Consider the following 19,899-nt stretch of genomic DNA (forward strand, 5'->3'; position numbering starts at 1 on the left):
CCGACTTTAGAAAATAGAGATCCGCAGAGCTATGCAGAGAAGTTCCTACAGTAGAAACCGGTTTTCCTGTTGCTCAGTCAGTATCCCCTACAGCAATGTAGGATATCCTCAGTTCAAGTTCAAACAAGCTTGTGGTTAGGTTCTGGCAAGAGTCCCGGAGGAGGTAAAAGTTAGGGTGGGAGGAGGAGACACTTCCGTCAAGGTCCTCCTCCCACCCCTACCAGTTTATCTGGTAAGCCCCTGCTTTTCAATCCCTCCCCCTCGCCCCCACAGGTTACATCCCCAAAGCTGGAATTTGGGGGACAGAAAGGAGGACGAGCGCCAGAGCTCCCAAAGGAAGTAGGCTGGAGACTCCCTCGCGTGGAGCAGGCCACCGCCTTCTCTCTCCCATGCCCACCTTGCCCGACTGAGTCTTCAAGGTGACAGATGGTGTGGATGGGGGCGGGGCTACAAGGGTACAGGAGCCAATGAGCGATGAGGTTCACGCCCCCTCCGGTCCTCCTATCTTGGAGCTGGAGGAGTGTGAGACTTCAAAGGTCCGGAGATTTCCGACACCTCTACCTTATCCACCCACCAGACCCACCCCTCGAGTCCCACCCACCCATGGCTGGGGGTGTCTTCCTTCCTTTATCAAAGAAACTTAGCCGTGGGCCCTGAGGAATCCCAAATCCTGGGATCTCTGAGCATTTAGGCGAAACCCGTTCCCTGGAACTTTGGAATCCCAACCATCACTATCCACAGCCCTCATCCCCAGTCGCTAACGGACTGGACCCCATCTCTTCTTGCCAAGTACTTCAGCTCCATTATGGAGCGGCCCTCAGACGAGTTCCAAGAAACCCATTCAGTTATCATTCGCTGGACAAATTCATTTGATTTAACCCCATGATAAAACCAGTGATGTCTCTTACTAAGCAGCAATGGGACCCTTGGCGGGCTCAGAGATACTGCTTCGTACCACAAACTGGTAGAGAGAGCATTGATTTGCAGATGGACTTAGTCTACAACATAGTGTTGGGACTTCCATTGCAGTTTTGCAATCTCTTTTTAAAAATAATTCTTAGATTTATGATAGGATTACCATATCTCAGTAGCAAGCACATCAATATCTTTCCATCTTTGTTGAATCCTGTCATTTCCCAGATTTCACACTGGGCTAAAGGCCAGTCCTAATCTAGTGTCTGAATTTACAAGAGGAGGGCAGGAACTCAGGGCTAGATACTTGGCTGTAGAAAAAATGGAAGCCTTGTGAGGAGAAAACTGAACACCTGAGACATCTATAGGGAAAAAAAAGACCTGCTAAGACGCAGTGCTTGCAGTTCCAATGGACTGACTTATTGACCAACAGCATTGCTCCTCCAGCTCTACTCCAGTAGGTGGGCACGCCAAAAACAGCAGGCTTGGCAGGCGTGGCCAACGTGCATATGAATTGTGCATGAGTGTGTAAGGAAGCACGTGGGGAAAACACAATGACAGTGGTAACCAAGGAAGACAGGGCCCAGGAGGGGGCTGTAAAGCCAGGCCCCATGAGCCCCCCAAATAATGCCTCTCCCATTAGGAATAAAAGTGATTCTGGATCCAGGGATATCAATAGTGGCAAGTTGATATTAAGAGTTGTCTGTTTGATCTGTTTTGAGGGATGGGTGATGTCAGGCAAAATGAATGAAGTTAGGAATTCACATGACAGGTTGATGAACACTTTGTTTTATCATCTTGTAGAATTTTCTCCTTTTGGACTCCTTTACTGGGCACTACTGGTCACTTAGGGATTTGGATAGGTCCATCCCCATTCTTGTGCCTTAAGGGAATCCCACGGGCGAGGCAGTATACAAAGTAGGTAGGGACAGGGAGGATGACAATGATGAAAAGGGCAATCATCAAGAGTAGTGTCCATGATGGGTACTGTCGGAGCACCTCTTTTGTAGAGAAATCAGAAAAACATTCAGAATATCAAAATTCCCAGGAGAAAAGACTTGTGGAGGGGAACGGTAGGAGGAGAACCAGGGCAGAGAATTAATGAGTCTTCAGGGAGTCAGAGAATGAGATGACTGCGTCCTCTGGCCAAGGGTGGATTGAAAGGTCTGGCCTCACTCCCTAAGGAGTTCTAGGGACGGAGGCTCACACTGCTTGAGTCCCAGGCCACAGAGGTGAAGGTCTTCATACAAACGTAAACCAGGATTGTCACAAACATGATTAGCAGCACAAATGGACAAAGACAGCACCACAGCCAACAATACGGGGGGGAGATGGGGTGTCCCAACAGGATCTCCAGTTCTGAAAGGAACCTGGGGATGGGCCACAAGAGTGTGGGAGGTGCAGTCATGCCTTACACAGCCTTGGGCAAGGCCAGCCCAACCTTAGCATCTTTAAAATATTCTATTGCAACTGTGATCTCCTGCTTCATCCTTTCTCATCTCATCTCATCCTCTCTCATCTTCTCCCTCGTCAGTCTGTCTTCCATCCCAATCCAAGAAAATCTCAAAAGTACCCTTCTACTGTGCAGGAACATTCCATGGGTACCCAATGCCCTCAGGATAAATGCTCTCAGGGTAAAGGCCAAGTCCCTTTCATTCATCCCATGAACATGAGAATGTCTATGATGTGCCAGGGTACCCAGCAGTGAACACCACAGACACAAAAAAGTAACACTCAGCCCTCAGAGAACTTAGCTTCTTTCAGCTATATATCCAGTCTCATTTAGTATGTATTTTCAGTATTAATAAATATACAAGTGCAGTCCTTTCGTTTAGAATGCCAGTCTCCCTTTCTCTGCCTATTCATTTGTCCAGACTCTGCTTAAGCATCCTCTCCTCCAGAAAACCCTCCCTAACTCTCCAGTCTTCCTTAAACAACCATCTGTGCACCTAGACTGTCCCGTTACCTCTATTATAGACTTACCACCCTGTACTGGGATTGTCTGCTGAGCCAAGTATATGTCTTCCTCTTTGGACTCTGTGCTCTTTGAGAGGAGGAGCTCAATCTAATTCATTTATGTATCAGTACCACAAGGCTTTCCTGACACAGAGAAAGCCTCAAGAAATATTTGTTGAATGAGTTAATCAATGAGTTAATAAGTGAGCAAACTGACTCCAAGAACCACTATCACCTGAAAATGTTGCTGCCACCTGAGCCTTTCACCCTTGAATAATATCACTTGGATGTCCACACACCAGCCTGGTAAAAAGCTGGGCTCAGGAGTCCCTTGTATTTGGTTTGGATTCTCCCACTCTTCTATTCTAGTTATGTCTTCTAGATCCCAGTATCTGATTATCTTCTTCCCTTTTCCTGGTAGCTCTACCTTCCAGAATCAGACAACTTCTCTCAACCCACCCCTCTACCACCCTAGTCCAAGCAATTGTTAGTTCTCATTTGGAATTTTACACAGCTCCTAATTCTTCTTGCTTCATTCTTGAGCCTTGATAGTCTATTCTCTACCTGGCAGACATAGATATCTTTTTAAAAATTAAATCTCATAATGTCACTCACCTACTCAAAACCTTCCAATGCTTCATCTCTCATTCTGCATAAAAAACTAAGTCCTACAATCATAGCTCACATGATTCAGCCCCCATTACCTCTCTGGCCTTATCTCCCAATATTTTATTCCAGCCTCACTGACCTTCTTGTTACTTAAAAATAGGCATAATGCTTCCTCTGGCCCTGGTACTTACTCTTTCCCCTCTTGGAACATTCTTTCTCAAAATCTTGTCATGGCTCCCTCCCTCATTTCATTCAGGAGTCTGCTCACATGTCACCTTAACAAAAAAACCTTCCCTGCAGTCTAATCTGAATTAGTGCCCAGACACGCTCCCACTATAGATCATCTTCTATTACCCTTTGGTTTCTTTCTATTCTTTACAATTTTACTCTTAATTTTTATTTGTTAATTTGGTTACTGTCTATCTATACCACTAGAATGTAAGCTCTCTGAGGACAGGGATGCTTTTTTTATTCAATGCAGTAACCCTGGTTACTAAAACAGTGCCTGGCACATATGAAGCACTCAAAAAATATGTTAAATGAATGAATAAATAAAAAGATTTCACAGAGGTCTTGAAATTAAGGGTCCCTATGTCACCCTAGTTGAGGGAGTAGAGGCAACAAGAAAGGAGTTGACATTCCTATAGTCCCATGTGTTGTGGAAACATGGGCTTAGGACATCACCTCCTGGACCCGTAGACCTAGGCTACAGCCATGTTTTCAAATATGATGATGATACTCAGCCATAAAAACGAATGAAATACTGCCATTTGCAACAACATGGATGGACCTTGAGAGAATTATATTAAGTGAAACAAGTCAGGCACAGAAAGAGAAATACCACATGTTCTCACTTATTGGAGGGAGCTAAAAATTAATATATAAATTCACACACACACATACACACACACACACACACACAAACCGGGGGGGGGGGGGGGGGAGAAGATATAACAACCACAATTATTTGAAGTTGATACAACAAGCAAACAGAAAGGACATTGTTGGGGGGGAGGGGGGGAGGGAGATGGGAGGGAGGTTTTGGTGATGGGGAGCAATAATCAGCTACAATGTATATCGACAAAATAAAATTTAAAAAAAAAAAAAAAAAGAAAATAAGGGAAAAAAAAAAAAAAAACAAATATGATGATGATGATTAGGGGAAAGACTGTCCAGCATTCACTCAGCAGTCTGATGAAGGTGATGCTTGAAAGTCGAGTGAAGAAGAGGCCACACAGGAACATGAACATAGAGAAGCCCACTGGAGGAAACACTGGGTCTGGATCAAGGTCATAGGTCTGGCTGGGTGACAAGGGCTAAGTGGAGGGCATAGGCCAGGACTGGATAAGAGTCTCGGTGGAGTCAGGGTCATTGTTGGGTGTAGGGCCATAGATCAGAGTACCTGTGAGCAGCTTTGCATGTTTCCTGAGGGAAAAGAAAGTGTCCTGAAGTGAGGTAATGATGCCCTGTATGATCCCTACCACGGTGGTCAGCCCCAGGGACAGCACCAGCAGGAAGAAGAGGACAGACCAGAAGACAAACCCAGGAAGAAATGACATAGCTTCAATAAAGGCCAGGAATGCAAAGCTTGTGCCCTCCTTAACCTGCAAGGAGAGAAAGGAAAGAAGTTAAAGTGTTCTTGAACTTAACTACAAAAAAGACAAAAAAAAAAAAAAAAAAAAAAAAGATATATTCTACCTTCTCTGGAAAGCTCCCTGAAAGCCCTGGGTCACTGAGAAAATCAAATCCCCAAGCTAACTCTGTCATGGAAAACCAATTCACCTGGTATTATCCACGGAAGGGCATTCTGCAATCTATCATTGTTTGCATTACCAGAACTTCCGGTTATCCTGGTGCTCCTGGGATTTTTTTCTGGTGCTAATAAGAGCTGAAATTTCTGTTGTGCAGAAGACTTTGAGGAACTCTAGGCCCCCCTCAGCTATCTTTACTGACCTTTAAAAACTGCTTCTCTATGTTGCACTTAGGGACCTCACTGAGGACCACGTTCTTGACATGCTGGGGCAGGCCGTTGAGCCAGGTGGTGTAAACGGAGGCTGGGTTATCAACAGGTTTTCAGGGGGCTGGGTGTCAGGAGGCAGTTTCTCCAGGTGTATGAGTTTCATAAGTATTCCAGCATTCCTGGGGATAGGAGGTTGAATCAAATAAGAATCGTTTGGACTCTTAGGAAACGATTTCCCTTTTCCCTTATCTTCTAGATGAGAAGAAGGGATATCATTAGCCTAATATTGCTGTTCTGGGTAAGGTAGAGCCTGGAATGAAACTTAGAAGTCACCAACCTCCAGGGCCATGAATTAGTCTGTGTGAGCTCAGAGAATTTATGACCATGGGGGACCCCAGGTGAAGTATTTTTTATAGTCTTCTAGAAGACTCTGTGATCTCTGTTCTAGTGATGAGATCTCTTATTCACTTCCTACTAATTCCCTCCCTCCCTTCTGAGACTAATGGGTAAAAGTCAACCTCCTAAGCTTCATATTACAGAATTTGGGGAGCACAGTTTACTTAGACTACAATGTGTATAATGCTCCCATGGAGTTGTGCTACGAGAGAGAAACTGCCTCTTGGACTTTGTTATCTAACACCTGATGAATATTTCAGCCCCATCTTCCCCCCCCCGATTCTGTTCATATTCCATGTTCTGGCCAGACTTAATTACTTATAGTTTCAGGACCCACATGCCCTCTCTTGCCCAGTACCACCCTCATGCCCACCCCCATTCTTCACTGGCTAATTTCTGCAGATCCTAAAAAACCAGCTCATTGCTCTAAAGAACTACAATGGAAGGCTTGCCAAGATTTACTGATAAGAGCAAAATGCAAGCTTCCGAAAAATAAGTATAGTTTGATCACATTTTAGAAAATAAAATACTATATACTATTCTAATAATAGGCCAATTAGATATTTGGACCAATCTTCTCATTAAAAATAACTTAAAAGTCTGGAAAATATTTTTAAATCTTCTCAAAGAATAAAAATGTTAACAAGATAATAAGGAATTATCAGGCAAAAATCAAAGTACAGACAAAAGCAGTGGGGAAAGGGGATTTCCAAAGACACTTTGTCTCAAAGATACAAGGATACTTCAAAAAGTTCATGAAAAAATAGAATTAAAAGACAATATAAATATTTCCATGAACTTTTTGAAGTACTCTCATGTAATCTGAATACAGCAAACTACCTACAGTTTCCAATTTCATGACCTTTCGTACATAAAAGGGGGCCATGGAGGCCACATAAAAAACACCAGAGCCTGTTCAAAGTAAGAAGCAAATAGAAGTTCCCCTCTTAAATCTGGTGCTTCAAAGAGCTGCACCTTCAGTATAAAAATGAATCAGAAGCTTGTACTCAATCCTTCCACACAACAGGAAATGCAAGGAAAGTCGTTTCATAAATTAGCAAAACAACGAGGAAAGTTTAGATTCCTGACATGTTATGACAACAAACCAGCTCTACTTAAATCTGCAGCCCCAATTTTTTGGCCCTGGTTGTCTCAAAAGCTTAAGCCAAGAATAGAGTTTCAAGTAGTCTCTTTCAAGCATCCATATAAATAAGGTAGAAGCAAAAATCATATCTGAATGAATATACCTTCATCCTAGGCCTTTAAGAATTCCTATAAATAATAGTCTCCCAAAATAAATAAATAAATAGGACTTAGAGACAACCAAGTACACAAAAGTCAAAAAAAAAAAAAACCCACCATGAGCAATACCCATCAGAAACAGCACAGTGAAAATAGACCTACTTCCAAATATTAGAATTATCAAAGACTATAATAGAATTATGTTTACTATAGTTAAGAAATGGAAGACAAATTTGAAAATATTTGCAGGGAACAAGAAACTATAAATTGACTATGAAGATTTAAAAAAAAAAACTAAACAGAACTTCTTGAAATAAAATAATTGAAACATAAAATTCAGTAGATAATTTACTTCCAGCCATGATGGAGTAACAAGGAACCAATTTACCCTCCCACTGTAAACAACTAGACAATTGGACAAGATATATAAAACAACTGTTTTCAAACCTTAAATAAAACGTAGCACAGGCCTTTGATCCCTGAGAAAAGTTGATCTTTCCTTCTGTAGTACCTAATCTGCTGTTAATCACATCTGGGGAATTTTTCATTTTATTAGATATTAGATATTACATTTTATTGTATTTTTAATTTCTAGAAGTTATACTAGTTCTTTTTATATCTTCTATTTCTCCACTTATTAGGTTCATGTTTTTCTTTAAATTCTTTGACATAGTTTTAATAGCTGTTTTAATGTCCTTGACTGCTGGTGCCATCATCTCTGTCATTTATTGGTCTGTTTTACTTACTCATTTTTCTCCTGGTTATGGGTCTCATTTTCCTACTTCTTCATTTGTTTACTAATTTTTTTTTTAATGACTGGTAAGAGGATCTCAACCCTTGACTTGGTGTTGTCAGCACCACACTCTCCCAAGTGAGCCAACCGGCCATCCCTATATGGGATCCGAACCCGTGGCCTTGGTGTTATCAGCACCGCACTCTCCCGAGTGAGCCACTGGCCGGCCCTTGTTTACTAATTTTTGACTGAATGCTAGACTTTGTGAACTTGAGAGTCTGGCTTTTATTGCCTTCCTTTAATGAGTAATGAGCTTTGTTCTAGCAGGTAACATTACTTGTGGGTTCAGCTTCATTCTTTTGAGGCTTGTTTTTAAGCTTCATTTTGGTGAGTCTACAGAAGCCCTTTCTTCAGGGGTAGCTCAGTCTTACTGCTAAGGCATGGCCCTTCTGGGGTCGCTATGAAACACCCCATTCAGAACTTGTTCTCCAGTTGTTCTTTACATGCCCTTGTGGATTTTAACCTGACACATGTACATCTTAGCATTCAGTAAAGACTCAAAGGGACCTCTATGCAAATTTCTGGAAATCTTTTTCCTTATAGCAGCATCTCCTCCAGAATTCTTCCCTGCAACTTCCAGCTGCTTCATCTTCATCCCCCAGGAAAAAGTAAGTAAAAGAAAGGGAATATTAAAGATTAAAGCAGAGGTCAATTAAATAGAAAATTAACAAGCATAGAGAAAATAGCAAAAACAAAAGCAGACTTAAAAAAATTTATAAACTCTAGCTAAACTGATCAAGGGGAAAGAGAGAACATGCAAATTACTAATATCACAAATGAAAGAGGGGTATCAAATACTTAAAAGGATAAAACAAGAATATTATGAACAATGTTATGCCAACACACTTGACAACCTAGATGAAATGAAAAAAATCACTGGAACACTCAAATTACCAATTACATGATGAAACAGAAAACACAAAAACAGCCCTACAGTCTATTAGATAAATCGAAGTATAATATATTTTTTTAAAAGATGACTGGTAAGGGGATCTTAACCCTTGACTTGGTGTTGTCAGCACCATGCTCTCCCAAAGTGAGCCATAGGCCGGCCCTGAAATATAATTTTAAAGCCTTCCTACAAAGAAAACTCTGAAACAATAAGGCTAGGCCTGTGAACCAAACTGTTAGGTCTCTGAATCCGACTGAAATCACCAAAGACAGACTCTGCCCATGGGGATGAAAGCCTAAACTTACGCTTAGTGGTGTGCAAAACCAAGGACTATATATAAAAACTAATGATTATGAGCTTGAAAATTCTATAACCCTCCTCTTTCTACAACAAGGGGACTCTGTTTGGCATTAAAGGAAAAGTGCTGGGTATATACAGATCATATTGGAGTCGTTGAAGACTCCATGAAAAGGTTACGAGAATGCATCAAGCAACGGGACTTAGAACAAGAACAGTCCTCTAACTGGTTTGAATCCTGGTTTAACTTTTCCCCATGGCTAACAACTTTAATTTCTAGCCTTATGGGACCACTAATAATTCTCCTCTTGCTAATAACCTTGGGACCATGCCTTTTCAATAAACTCCTCAATTTAATTCGGTCCTGCATGCAAGAGGTCAAATTACTGGTTCTCCATTCCCAATATGATCAAATCCCACTAAAAGATTGGGAACACATAAATTGGGGACCAGATATTGACCCTTAAGCAAAGATATGCTTTAGAAAATTCCCTTAAAACCAGTGGGGAATGAAGTAATGCCCTCTTTTCTAAGAGCAGGACCGACGCCACTTAAGATAGCCCCTCCATTTTGTGAAAGTTAGGCGGGAAAGTGGGGGTGGGACGGGAAGAACTCTGCTAACTACAAAATTAGCTCGTGTACTGTTGGCTTGTTTGCATTGGCTAATACCTCTTGGTGCGGTGATCAGGCGACCAAGTTGCCGCGCTTGCAGCTTTAAAAACCGAGAACAAAGATGGTTCAGGGCCGCACCTTGAATTGACTGGTGCAGTCCGGCTGCTGGAAATAAAAATCTTTTTCTCTTTTTCTATATCAGTCTCCAAGGGTGTTTTTTTCTCCCAACACCTATAACAACTCCAGGCCCAGAAGGCTTCACTTGTTATACCTCTCGCTTTGTAAGAGACACAAAAGAGATTACTGAAAGCAAATATCAATGCATTGAGAAGCCTGAAGGGACTGCATCAAGATGACTCCTTTTAGGAAGGAGAAGCAAGGTGCAGCCCCGAGTCAGTTTTTGCTTCAGTTTTTATTGTAAAGATAAGGAAGTTACAGAAGAAAAACAAATGGTTAATCAATCATAGCAAAAACATAAAGAAACTGGTTATGTAACAATTTTCATCCAAGCATGCATGGTTCAAAATAGTTTAAACAATATACTATCAAAAGAGTCATAAATCTAAACTATGTGCTGTGCAAAAGAAACAATAAGGTAATCTTTAAAGTGTCTGACTTCTTAATAAACTCAAAGAAGCAGCTTAAAGCAAAATGTGGAACGACCCCCATGTACTAACTTATCTAGCAGAATGTCCTTGGAAATCTTAACTCATATTTTCCCACCACTTAAGTTTTGCTGTATTGAGGGTTATTGCCCCCAAAACAATCCCTGTCTCTTGCCCACATTAAAGGCTTTAGTCTTTTGTAAGTTTCCTTTTTACAAAATCTTTCAATGAACCCATTATATTAACAATTAGTGTATACAATCCCTTACCTAAACAGTGATTAGAATCGATTAGATGGGCTTTTGCTCCCTAGCTGTAGGCTGTTTGTGCCTCCTAGCCAAGGACTTTTGTTCCATGCATGCATTACATAAAAACCCTATACCAAAAATCAGCTGAGAATCAACATATACTCGATTAGAATTGATTAGATGGGCTTTTGCTCCCTAGCTGTAGGCCGTTTGCCTCCTAGCCAAGGACTTTTGTCCCATACATGCATTACTTAAAAACCCTATCTAATAATCAAATAAGAATCAAGATTTGTAATCTTCTACATTCACTGGCACACTCTATCAAATATTTGAGGAAGAAATAACAAACTTACAGAAACTCTTTTGAAACTACAGAAGGAGGAAACACTTCCCTATTCATTTCATGAAGCCAGAATTACACTGATAATAAAACCAGGCAAGGACATGAGAAGAAGAGAAAAATGAAGACCAATATCTCTCATCAACATCCTAAATTCAACATCCTTAACAAAACATCAGCAAATTTAATCCAGCAATATATAAAAACAATAATACGAAGGCACTTCAAAAAGTTCATGGGAAGACTTGTATTATCTTTTAATTCTATTTTTCCACAAACAGTTTGAAGTACCCTCGTATACCATGACCAAATGGGGTTTGTCCAAGAACGCAAGAACGCTTTAACATTAGAAAATCAAGGGCCGGCCCGTGGCTCACTCGGGAGAGTGCAGTGCTGATAACACCAAGGCCACGGGTTCGGATCCTATATAGAGATGGCCGGTTCGCTCACTGGCTGAGCATGGTGCTGACAACACCAAGTCAAGGGTTAAGATCCCCTTACTGGTCATCTTTAAAAAAAAAAAAACATTAGAAAATCAATCAACATAATTCACCACATTAACAAAATATAGAAAACAAAGTGAAGAGACAACCTACAGAATGGGAGAAAATATTTTCTAACTATGCATCCGATAAGGTGTTAATATCCAGAATATACAAGGAACTCAAAAAACTCAATAGCAAAAAAGCAAATAATCTGATTTAAAAATGAGCAAAGGACTTAAATAGACATTTCCCAAAAGAACACATAAAAATGGCCAACAGATACATGAGAAAATGCTCAACATCACTAATATCAAAAGAATAATCAAAACCACAATGAGACATCACTTCACCCCAAGCAGAACGGCTATTATCAAAAAGACAAAAAATAACAAATGCTGGCGTGGATATGGAGAAAGGAGAAACTTTCTATACTGTTGGTGGTAATGTAAGTTGGTACAGCCACTGTGAAAACAATATGGATGCTCCCCCCAAAATTAAAACTAGAACTACCATATGATCCAGCAATTCCACTACTGGGTATTTATGCAAAGGAAATGAAATCAGTATGTTGAAGAGATATCTGCACTCCCATGTTTATTGCAGCACTATTCACAACAGCCAAGATATAGTCAACCTAAGTGTTCATCAACAAATGAAGGAATAAAGAAAATGTAATATATATACACACATCGGAATACTACTCAGCCATACAAGAAAAAAAAAAAATGAAGTCCTGTCATCATGAATCAGCTTTCTAACACAGACCCCTATAAAACCTTTTGACAAACCTGGACAGGTGTAGATGGTCTTTGAGACATAAGTCGACTATTTCCCCAGGCTTCCAGCTTTCTAATTAAAGGCTACCTTTCCTTACATCAACTCTTGTCTCTTGATCATTGGATATTGAATGGCAAGCAAACAGAATTTCGGAGTCTCAGTAACAAACACACTTCACAAGAGAAGATATGCAAAAGGCCAATAAGCACTTTAAAGGATAGCCAACACCATTAGTCATGAGTGACAGGCAAATTAAAATCACAACTACTACACATGTACTAGAATGGTTAAAACTAAAAAGATCAATGGTATCAAGGATGTTAGTAAGGATATGGAACAACTGGGACTCTTACACCTTGCTAGTTAGAATGTAAAATTGATTAAAAATTTTTTGGAAATAGTTTGGCAACTTCCTATTAAGTTAAAAATACCATTAACATATCACCCAGTGATCCTACTCTTATGCATTCACCCAAAAGAAATGAAAACATTTGTCCACACAAAGACTTGTACATAAACTCTCACAGTAGCTCTACTCAAGACAGCCCCAAACTAGAAATAATTCAAATGCCCATGAACAGAAGAATGGATAAACAAACTGTGGTATGATTATAAAATGGAATACTACTTAGCAATAAAAAGGAACAAACCACCAAAACATCCAGTAACATGGATGAATACCAAAACCATTATGTTAACAAGTCAGATACAAGAATCAGTTTAACAAGTCAGATACAAGAATGCAGTATGATTCTACCTAAACTAGAAAAGAAAAATATAATATATAATGATAGAAAACAGATCAGTGATTAACTGGGGTCAAGGGCAAGAGAAATATAGATGAAAAAATATAAAAATTTAAAAGACCCAGATGGTATGGTGGAAAGGTCCAACAAATGAGATTAGATGGCTAATGAGGCAGAGAAAAAATGCGAACAAACAATGGCTGAGAGTTTTTGGAGCTAATGAAAACAGTAAGCCACAGATGCGAGAAGCCAAAAGAATACCAAGCAACATAAAAGGAATGCCCCTTAGATACATTATAATAAAATTATAGAAAACCAAATAAGAAATAGTCTTAAAAGGTGTCTGCAAAAAAGACAGATGACCTTCAAACTGACAGTTGAATTCTCAGTAGATGTGATAAAAGCTGGCAGATAGTGAACTGTCTTCAGTGTGATGGAAAAAAAAGACCCTGCCAAGTTAGCAATCTACATCCAGATAAAATAGGTTTCAAAGCAGAGTGAAATAAAGATATTCTCAGAAGAGAAAAATAGGGAGTCAGCCACTAGTAGACACTCTCAAAAGAAAAATTAAAAGGATATTCTTCAAATAGAAGAAGGAAATCACGGATGGAAGGCCTGGAACACAACACAGAATAAAGAACAAAGAAAGAGAGAATTGGAGGCAGGAAATCTAATTGAACACTGACTTTAAAATAAAACAATAATGTCTATGAGTTTAGAAAAAGAATATAAAATGAAAGTACAATGATATAACATTCACACATAAGTTGTGAATGAGTAAAAATGGATATAAAAAGTGTTATGAGGGCCGGCCCATGGCTCACTTGGGAGAGTGTGATGCTGATAACACCAAGGCCATGGGTTCGGATCCCTACATAGGGATGGCCAGTTAGCTCACTTGGGACAGTGTGGTGCTGACAACACCAAGTCAAGGGTTAAGATCCCCTTACTGGTCATCTTTAAAATAAAAAAAAAAGTGTTATGGCCTTATACTGGAAGAGGGTAAAATATTGATTACCTTTAGACATTGGTAAATTAACAATGCATATTGTAAATCCTAGGGTAATCACTAAAGCACTAAAATAACAGAAAGCAGAGCAGGTAACTTACAAACTAGCAGAGGAAAAAAAATGGAAAGAGAAACAACTACTAAATCAATCCAAAAGAAGGCAAGAAAAACAAAATATGGAACAGGAGAAACAAATAGAAAACAAAAAAGTAAGATGGAACACAGAAACCAAACTATTTCAGAGCATGATGGCAGACTAGGAGTTCCTGCCTGCATTTCCCCATAAAGATCAGCTATTCGTGAACAAAAATAACTCTGGAAGAGCTTAAGAGTCTGCCTCAGCAACATGGTGGAAGAAAAACACTGAGAAGAACCTGCACAAAATGGGTAGAAAGAACAGTTTCATTGTGCCTGCATTACATCATCCCACAAGCCAGCACTGCTCAGCATGGAGAGGGAATTCCCTTGCTTGTACATCCTCCATTCAAGGAAAAGAAGAGTGGGGTGGATAATCACTTTCCCTAGCCTTTTGGGACACTGCCCAAACAAGCAACTTCAGTTTTGCCTCTCTCAGATCTCTGAGGGGACTGGCATACCTGAGACAGTGTGGAGACAGTGGGGAACAAACAAATGGAAAAGGCTATGTCAGTACCAGCCATGCTGGCAGGAGTCACAGTGACCCTTAGTGGCCTGCTCAGCACAGGACTCCAGAAGACTACTCTGCTGAGAACTTCAATAGCCTTCGTGGCCACTGAGCAGCTCCTCACAACTTTCACCACAGAGAACCCTTGAGTGTTCCCAATGACTGACCCCAGTGGCTTGTTCTACAGAGGAACCTAGCAGCTTTCACCATTGAGGAAACCAACTGTTAGCATAGCAGCAGCAAACTGCCTACAACTCTCACTGCAGAGGGCCTGCAGTTTTTGTTCATGTTCACAGCCTCCAGGTGCCTGATCCACCACCCTCTCCCTGGAGCTGCTTGAGCTGCTCCTACCATGGTCACCCTGACCCAGTGACCCATGCCAGTGGCCATCACGTTCTCCAGGCACCTAAGCTACCACCCTTCTTCCCTGAAGTTACCCAAGATGCTGCCTCCATGGTTCTGACCCAGGGACCCAGTGCCACTACTGCACACATGCCTGCAAATAGCCCTCCATCCTCCCACCACAGGCCCCAACCCTACCACCATGCTTGCACCCATAAACGACTCTGCAGCTGCCCACATACATTCAAATGGCCTGACCCCTGTTGCCAGCCCACAACATGCCCCTGAAATCATGCATGTACAAGTTTTCAGCCCCTGCTTCCATATGTGTGCCCAAAGTCAGGCCCAGTACCTGCCTCTGACCCCACCCCTTGCTACCATATGCAAGCCTGCAGGTGATCTCTGTTGCCACATCTGTGCCTACAGCTGGCCTCTACAGCAGTGTTTGAGCACACTGCTAGATCTAGCCTCTACTGCTGCCAGCCTCAGTGCCTAGATGGTAGACTCAAAGGCACAGCCAAGGTCTTGGACAGCCCTCACAGCACTGTGGACCTCTCACAGCTCTTGTCACCAAGGACCATTCAGGTGACAACATCAGGGATCCCAGCTGCCTGAGCTAACAAGACTTAGCATACCCCAACCTGGACCCAACATGTGCCCCCACGATTGATACTTGTCACCACTAGACCCAGTGCCATGATGCTTCCAGAACACCTCCTTTCCCCCTTCCTCCACACAGGTGAAGGTCTTTCCTTACCAGCCCAGCCCATAAAATTTGGAAGAAGTGACTGCTTCTTCAAATGTGCAGACACCTTCATAAGACTACAAAACCATAAAAAATCAGGGACACATGACCCCACCAAAGGAACACAATAAACTTCCAGTAACTGACTCCAAAGAATTAGAAATCCACAGGTTACCTGACAAAGAATTCAAAATAGTTTTTCTGAAGAACTCAAAAGAAAACAGCAAATTACAAAAGATGCTCTGATTATTTTTTCCTTCCTTCTAGTAACTTTTACTAAAGAAAACTGAATTACAAAAACAGATAAACAATATAACAAAATCAGGGAAACAATACAAGAACAAAAGACGAAGCTAAACAAAGACATTAAAAACACAATAAAAAGAACCAAACAAATTTTTGAGTTGAAGAATACATGACTGAATTTAAAAATACAATACAGAGTTTCAACAGCAGACTAGATCAAGCAGAAGAAAAAATAAGCAAACTCAATGACAGATCATTTTATATAATCCAATCAGAGGAGCAAAAAGAAAAAAATAAAATGAATGAAGAAAGCCTATCAGATCTATGTATGGGTCATCATCAAGAGAATTAACATTTATATAACCAGATTTACAGAAGAAGAAAACAGATAGAGGGACAGAAAGAATAATGGCTGAAAACTTCCTAATCTGAGGAAAGATACAAACATCCAGGTATACAAAGCTCAGAGGTCTCCATCCAAATTCAGCCCAAAGAGTTCACCAAGACATGTTTTAATCAACTATTAAAAATGGAAGTTGTAGTGGATTGAATTTTTTCCCCAAAAAACTCCCTGAAACTTGAATTGTGTCCCCCAAGTTTTATGTATTAGCAACTTAGCCCCCACTGTGACTGTTAAGAGGGTGGGAAATCCTATTATGGTAACTGAAAGGTGGAGCCTTGAAGAGGTGATTGGATTGCAGGATGGTGCAGTATTGAATGGATTAAAAATGGTGGTTAGGGGTGTGGTTCAGAGGGCTTTAAAAGAAGAGGAGAGTCTGTCTTTCTTCTCTCTCTCTTGCTCTCTCTGCTTCTATCATCTTGCAATGTGAGACCCGTGGGTCACTGTCACCACCACCAGATGGACTTTGGACTTCTCAGCCTCAGAAACTGTAAGCAATGTATGTCGTTTTTCTTTATAAATCACCCAGTTCCATGTATTTTGATATAAGCAACAAAAATGGACTAATACAGAAAATTGGTACCAGAGAAGTGGGGTGTTGCTTATAACAAATACTTGAAAATGTGGGAACAGATTTGGAACTGGGCATTAGGAAAAGGTTAGAGGAGTTTGGAGGACTCAGAAGAAGACAAAGAGATGAGGGAAAGCTTAGAATGTCTTAGAGACTTGTTACGTGGTGGTGAGCAGAATGCTGACAGAAATACGGACTGTAAAGACCATTCTAAGGAGGTGTCAGATAGAAATGAGAAGGAGTTTATTGGAAACTGGGGCAAAGATCACCCTTGCTGTGAACTGGCATGGGACTTGGCTGCTTTGTGTCGATGCCCTAGGATTTTGTGGAAGTTGGAACTTAGGAGTTGTGAACCAGAGCATTTGGCCGAAGAAATTTCTAAGCAGCAAAGCATTAAGGAAGTTGCATGGCTACTTGTAACAGCCTATGCTGAGCTATGGCAGCAAAGGCATGACATAAAGCCAGAATGCAAAAGGGAAGCAGAGTGTAAACATTTAGAAAATTTGCAGTCTGGCCATGTGGTAGAAAAGCAGAGAGCATGCAATGGTGCAGTCTATTGACCATTAGCTGAGAAGATTAGTACAAAGAAAAGGGATTATCAAGAGAAGGGGGAAAGGGCCCGGAAGGCATTGCAGAAGCCTCTGACGCCAATCCTTCATTTCAGGCCCAAAGACCTTGGTAGACAAAATGGTCTTGGGGAACAGGCCTGAAGCACCCTCCATGGGCTCACTGCTCAGGACCACCTCGGGGAGCTGCTTCCAGCACCAGCACCCCAGCTGCTTTGGCAGCCGTAGCTAAATTGGCACCAGGTGTGGCTGGACCCAAAGCTTTGGAAGATACAAGCCAGAAGCCTTGGTGGCATCCACGTGGTGTTAAGAATGCCAGAACTGTAGAGGTTTGGGAGCCTCCATCCTGATTTCAAAGGATGTATGGAAAAGTCTGGGGGCCCAGGAAGAGATCTGTCACAGGAGTGGAGTCACCACATAGTGTCTTCACTAGAGCAATGTCGAGTGGAAACATGGGGTCAGAGTTGCAGCAGAGAAACTGTAGAAGATATTGACTAAGAAGTTATTAATGAGATAGAAATAAAACACATGTAGTTTAGAGGACCAAAGTCCTTAGCGTAGAAGGCCAAAGCCTGTAGTTTTTTGTTTTGTTTTGTTTTAAAAAGATGACCGGTGAGGGGATCTTAACCCTTGACTTGGTGTTGTCAGGACCACACTCAACCAGTGAGAGAATCAGCCATCCCTATATAGGATCTGAACCCATGGCCTTGATGTTATCAGCACCACACTCTCCCAAGTGAGCCACACGCCGGCCCCAAAGCCTGTAGTTTAGAGGACCAAAATCCTTAGTTTAGGGGGTCAAAGCCCAACCCTTTAGAAAAACACATAGGAATGCTAAGATTAAGAAGGACCAGAAAAATTTGACAGGCCTTTGATGTAGATAAGAGAATTGAAGCACAGCAAAGAATGTTTGCTCTGGGGGCAGTTGCTCTTAGTTCAGCTAAACTTAAATGATGGGAGAGTACGTAAGCTAAAATCTTCAAGGATATTGTGCTAGTAAGTGCTTGGTGGACATTCCACATCTTGCCCCTAAGCTGTATCTTTCAGTTTCTTGGGGAGTTATGCACTTTGGTGATTATCTCATTGTTTCTTTTTCTACATCATATATCTTAGTTTTATGACTCCCTTTTTTTTTCTTTTTTCAAAAAGATGACCAGTGAGGGGATCTTAACCCTTGACTTGGTGTTGTCAGCACCATGCTCAGCCAGTGAGCGAACTGGCCATCCCTATATAGGATCCAAACCCAAGGCCTTGGTGTTCTCAGCACCACACTCTCCCGAGTGAGCCATGGGCCGGCCCTATGACTCCTTTTGATGGCAAATTGCTTAAACTATTTTAAGTTACACATACTTTAATGAAGATTGTCACGTAGCCAGTTTGTTTATGTTTTCACTATGATTGATGAACCAACTGTTTTTCTTCTGTAACTTTCTTGTCTTTACAATAAAAACTGAAGCAAAAACTGACTCGGGGCTGTGCCTGGGCTCTCCTCTCTTGAAGGAGTTTTCCCTTGGTGCAGTCCCTTAGGGCTTCTCATTGTTCTGAATACATGGGCTCTGAATAATCTTCTGCATCTCCATCACTCTGCAAGAGGTGACAAGAAACCCCATCAGCGCCCTGCCTAGTGGAGCCATGAGAGCAGGACTGCCTTGGAGACCCCAGACCTGTGGAGTTAACAGAGTGGAACACCAGCCTGGGCGAGCTGAAGTGTGACCTACGATCAGGAAAGCCATAGGAGCAGAGCTGCCCAAGGACTTGGGGACCCGACCCCTACACCAGCATGCAGAAGAGGTCGAACATGGAGTGAAGGTACATGATTCGCCAGCTTTGAGATTTAATGCCTGTCCTGCTGGGTTTCAGACTTGTTTGGGACCTGTTACACCTTCCTTTTGGCCTATTTCTCCTTTTGGAACAGGAATATATACTCTGTGTTTGTCCCACCATTGTACATTGGAAGTAGATAACTTATACTGATTTCACAGGTGGGACTTTGAACTTTGGGCTTTTGAGATAAAACAAGTTAAGACTTCGGGGATGAAGTGAATGTATTTGTATGTGCAAAGGATGTGAGTTTTGGAGGGCTGGCGGCAGAATGTAGTGGATTGAATTATGTCCCTCCAAAACTCCCTGAAGCTTGAATTATGTTCCCCAAGTTTTATGTATTAGAAACTTGGCTCCCACTGTGACTGTTAAGAGAGTAGTAAATCCTATTATGACAATTGTAAGGTAAGGCCTTGAAGAGGTGATTGCATTGTAGGACTATGCAGTAGTGAATGGATTAAAAAAATGGTGGTGATGGGTGTGGTTCTGAGGGCTTTAAAAGAAGAAGAGAGTCTGTTTGTCTGTCTCTCTCTCTGTTCTCTCTGCTTCCACCATCTTGCAATATGAGACCCCTGGTTCACTGTTGCCACCACCAGATAGACTTTGGACTTCCCAGCCTCAGAAAAACTGTAAGCAATAAATTTCATTTCTTTTAAAATCATCCAGTTTCAGGTATTCTGTTATAG

General features: G+C 41.4%; 1 protein-coding gene across 1 annotated transcript; it reads right to left on the reverse strand.

The window, feature by feature from the left end:
* Positions 1-1,665: 1,665 nt before the first annotated feature.
* Positions 1,666-19,207, reverse strand: LOC134371820 (orphan sodium- and chloride-dependent neurotransmitter transporter NTT5-like). Its single transcript, XM_063088677.1, is given in 8 exon segments — positions 1,666-1,922; positions 2,122-2,282; positions 4,162-4,215; positions 4,633-4,738; positions 4,880-5,081; positions 5,431-5,540; positions 5,543-5,616; positions 19,167-19,207. Coding segments are annotated over 8 exon segments (1,005 nt in total).
* Positions 19,208-19,899: the final 692 nt, after the last annotated feature.

The sequence above is a fragment of the Cynocephalus volans genome, chromosome 3, assembly GCF_027409185.1.
Source record: "Cynocephalus volans isolate mCynVol1 chromosome 3, mCynVol1.pri, whole genome shotgun sequence".
In the NCBI taxonomy this organism is placed as follows: domain Eukaryota; kingdom Metazoa; phylum Chordata; class Mammalia; order Dermoptera; family Cynocephalidae; genus Cynocephalus; species Cynocephalus volans.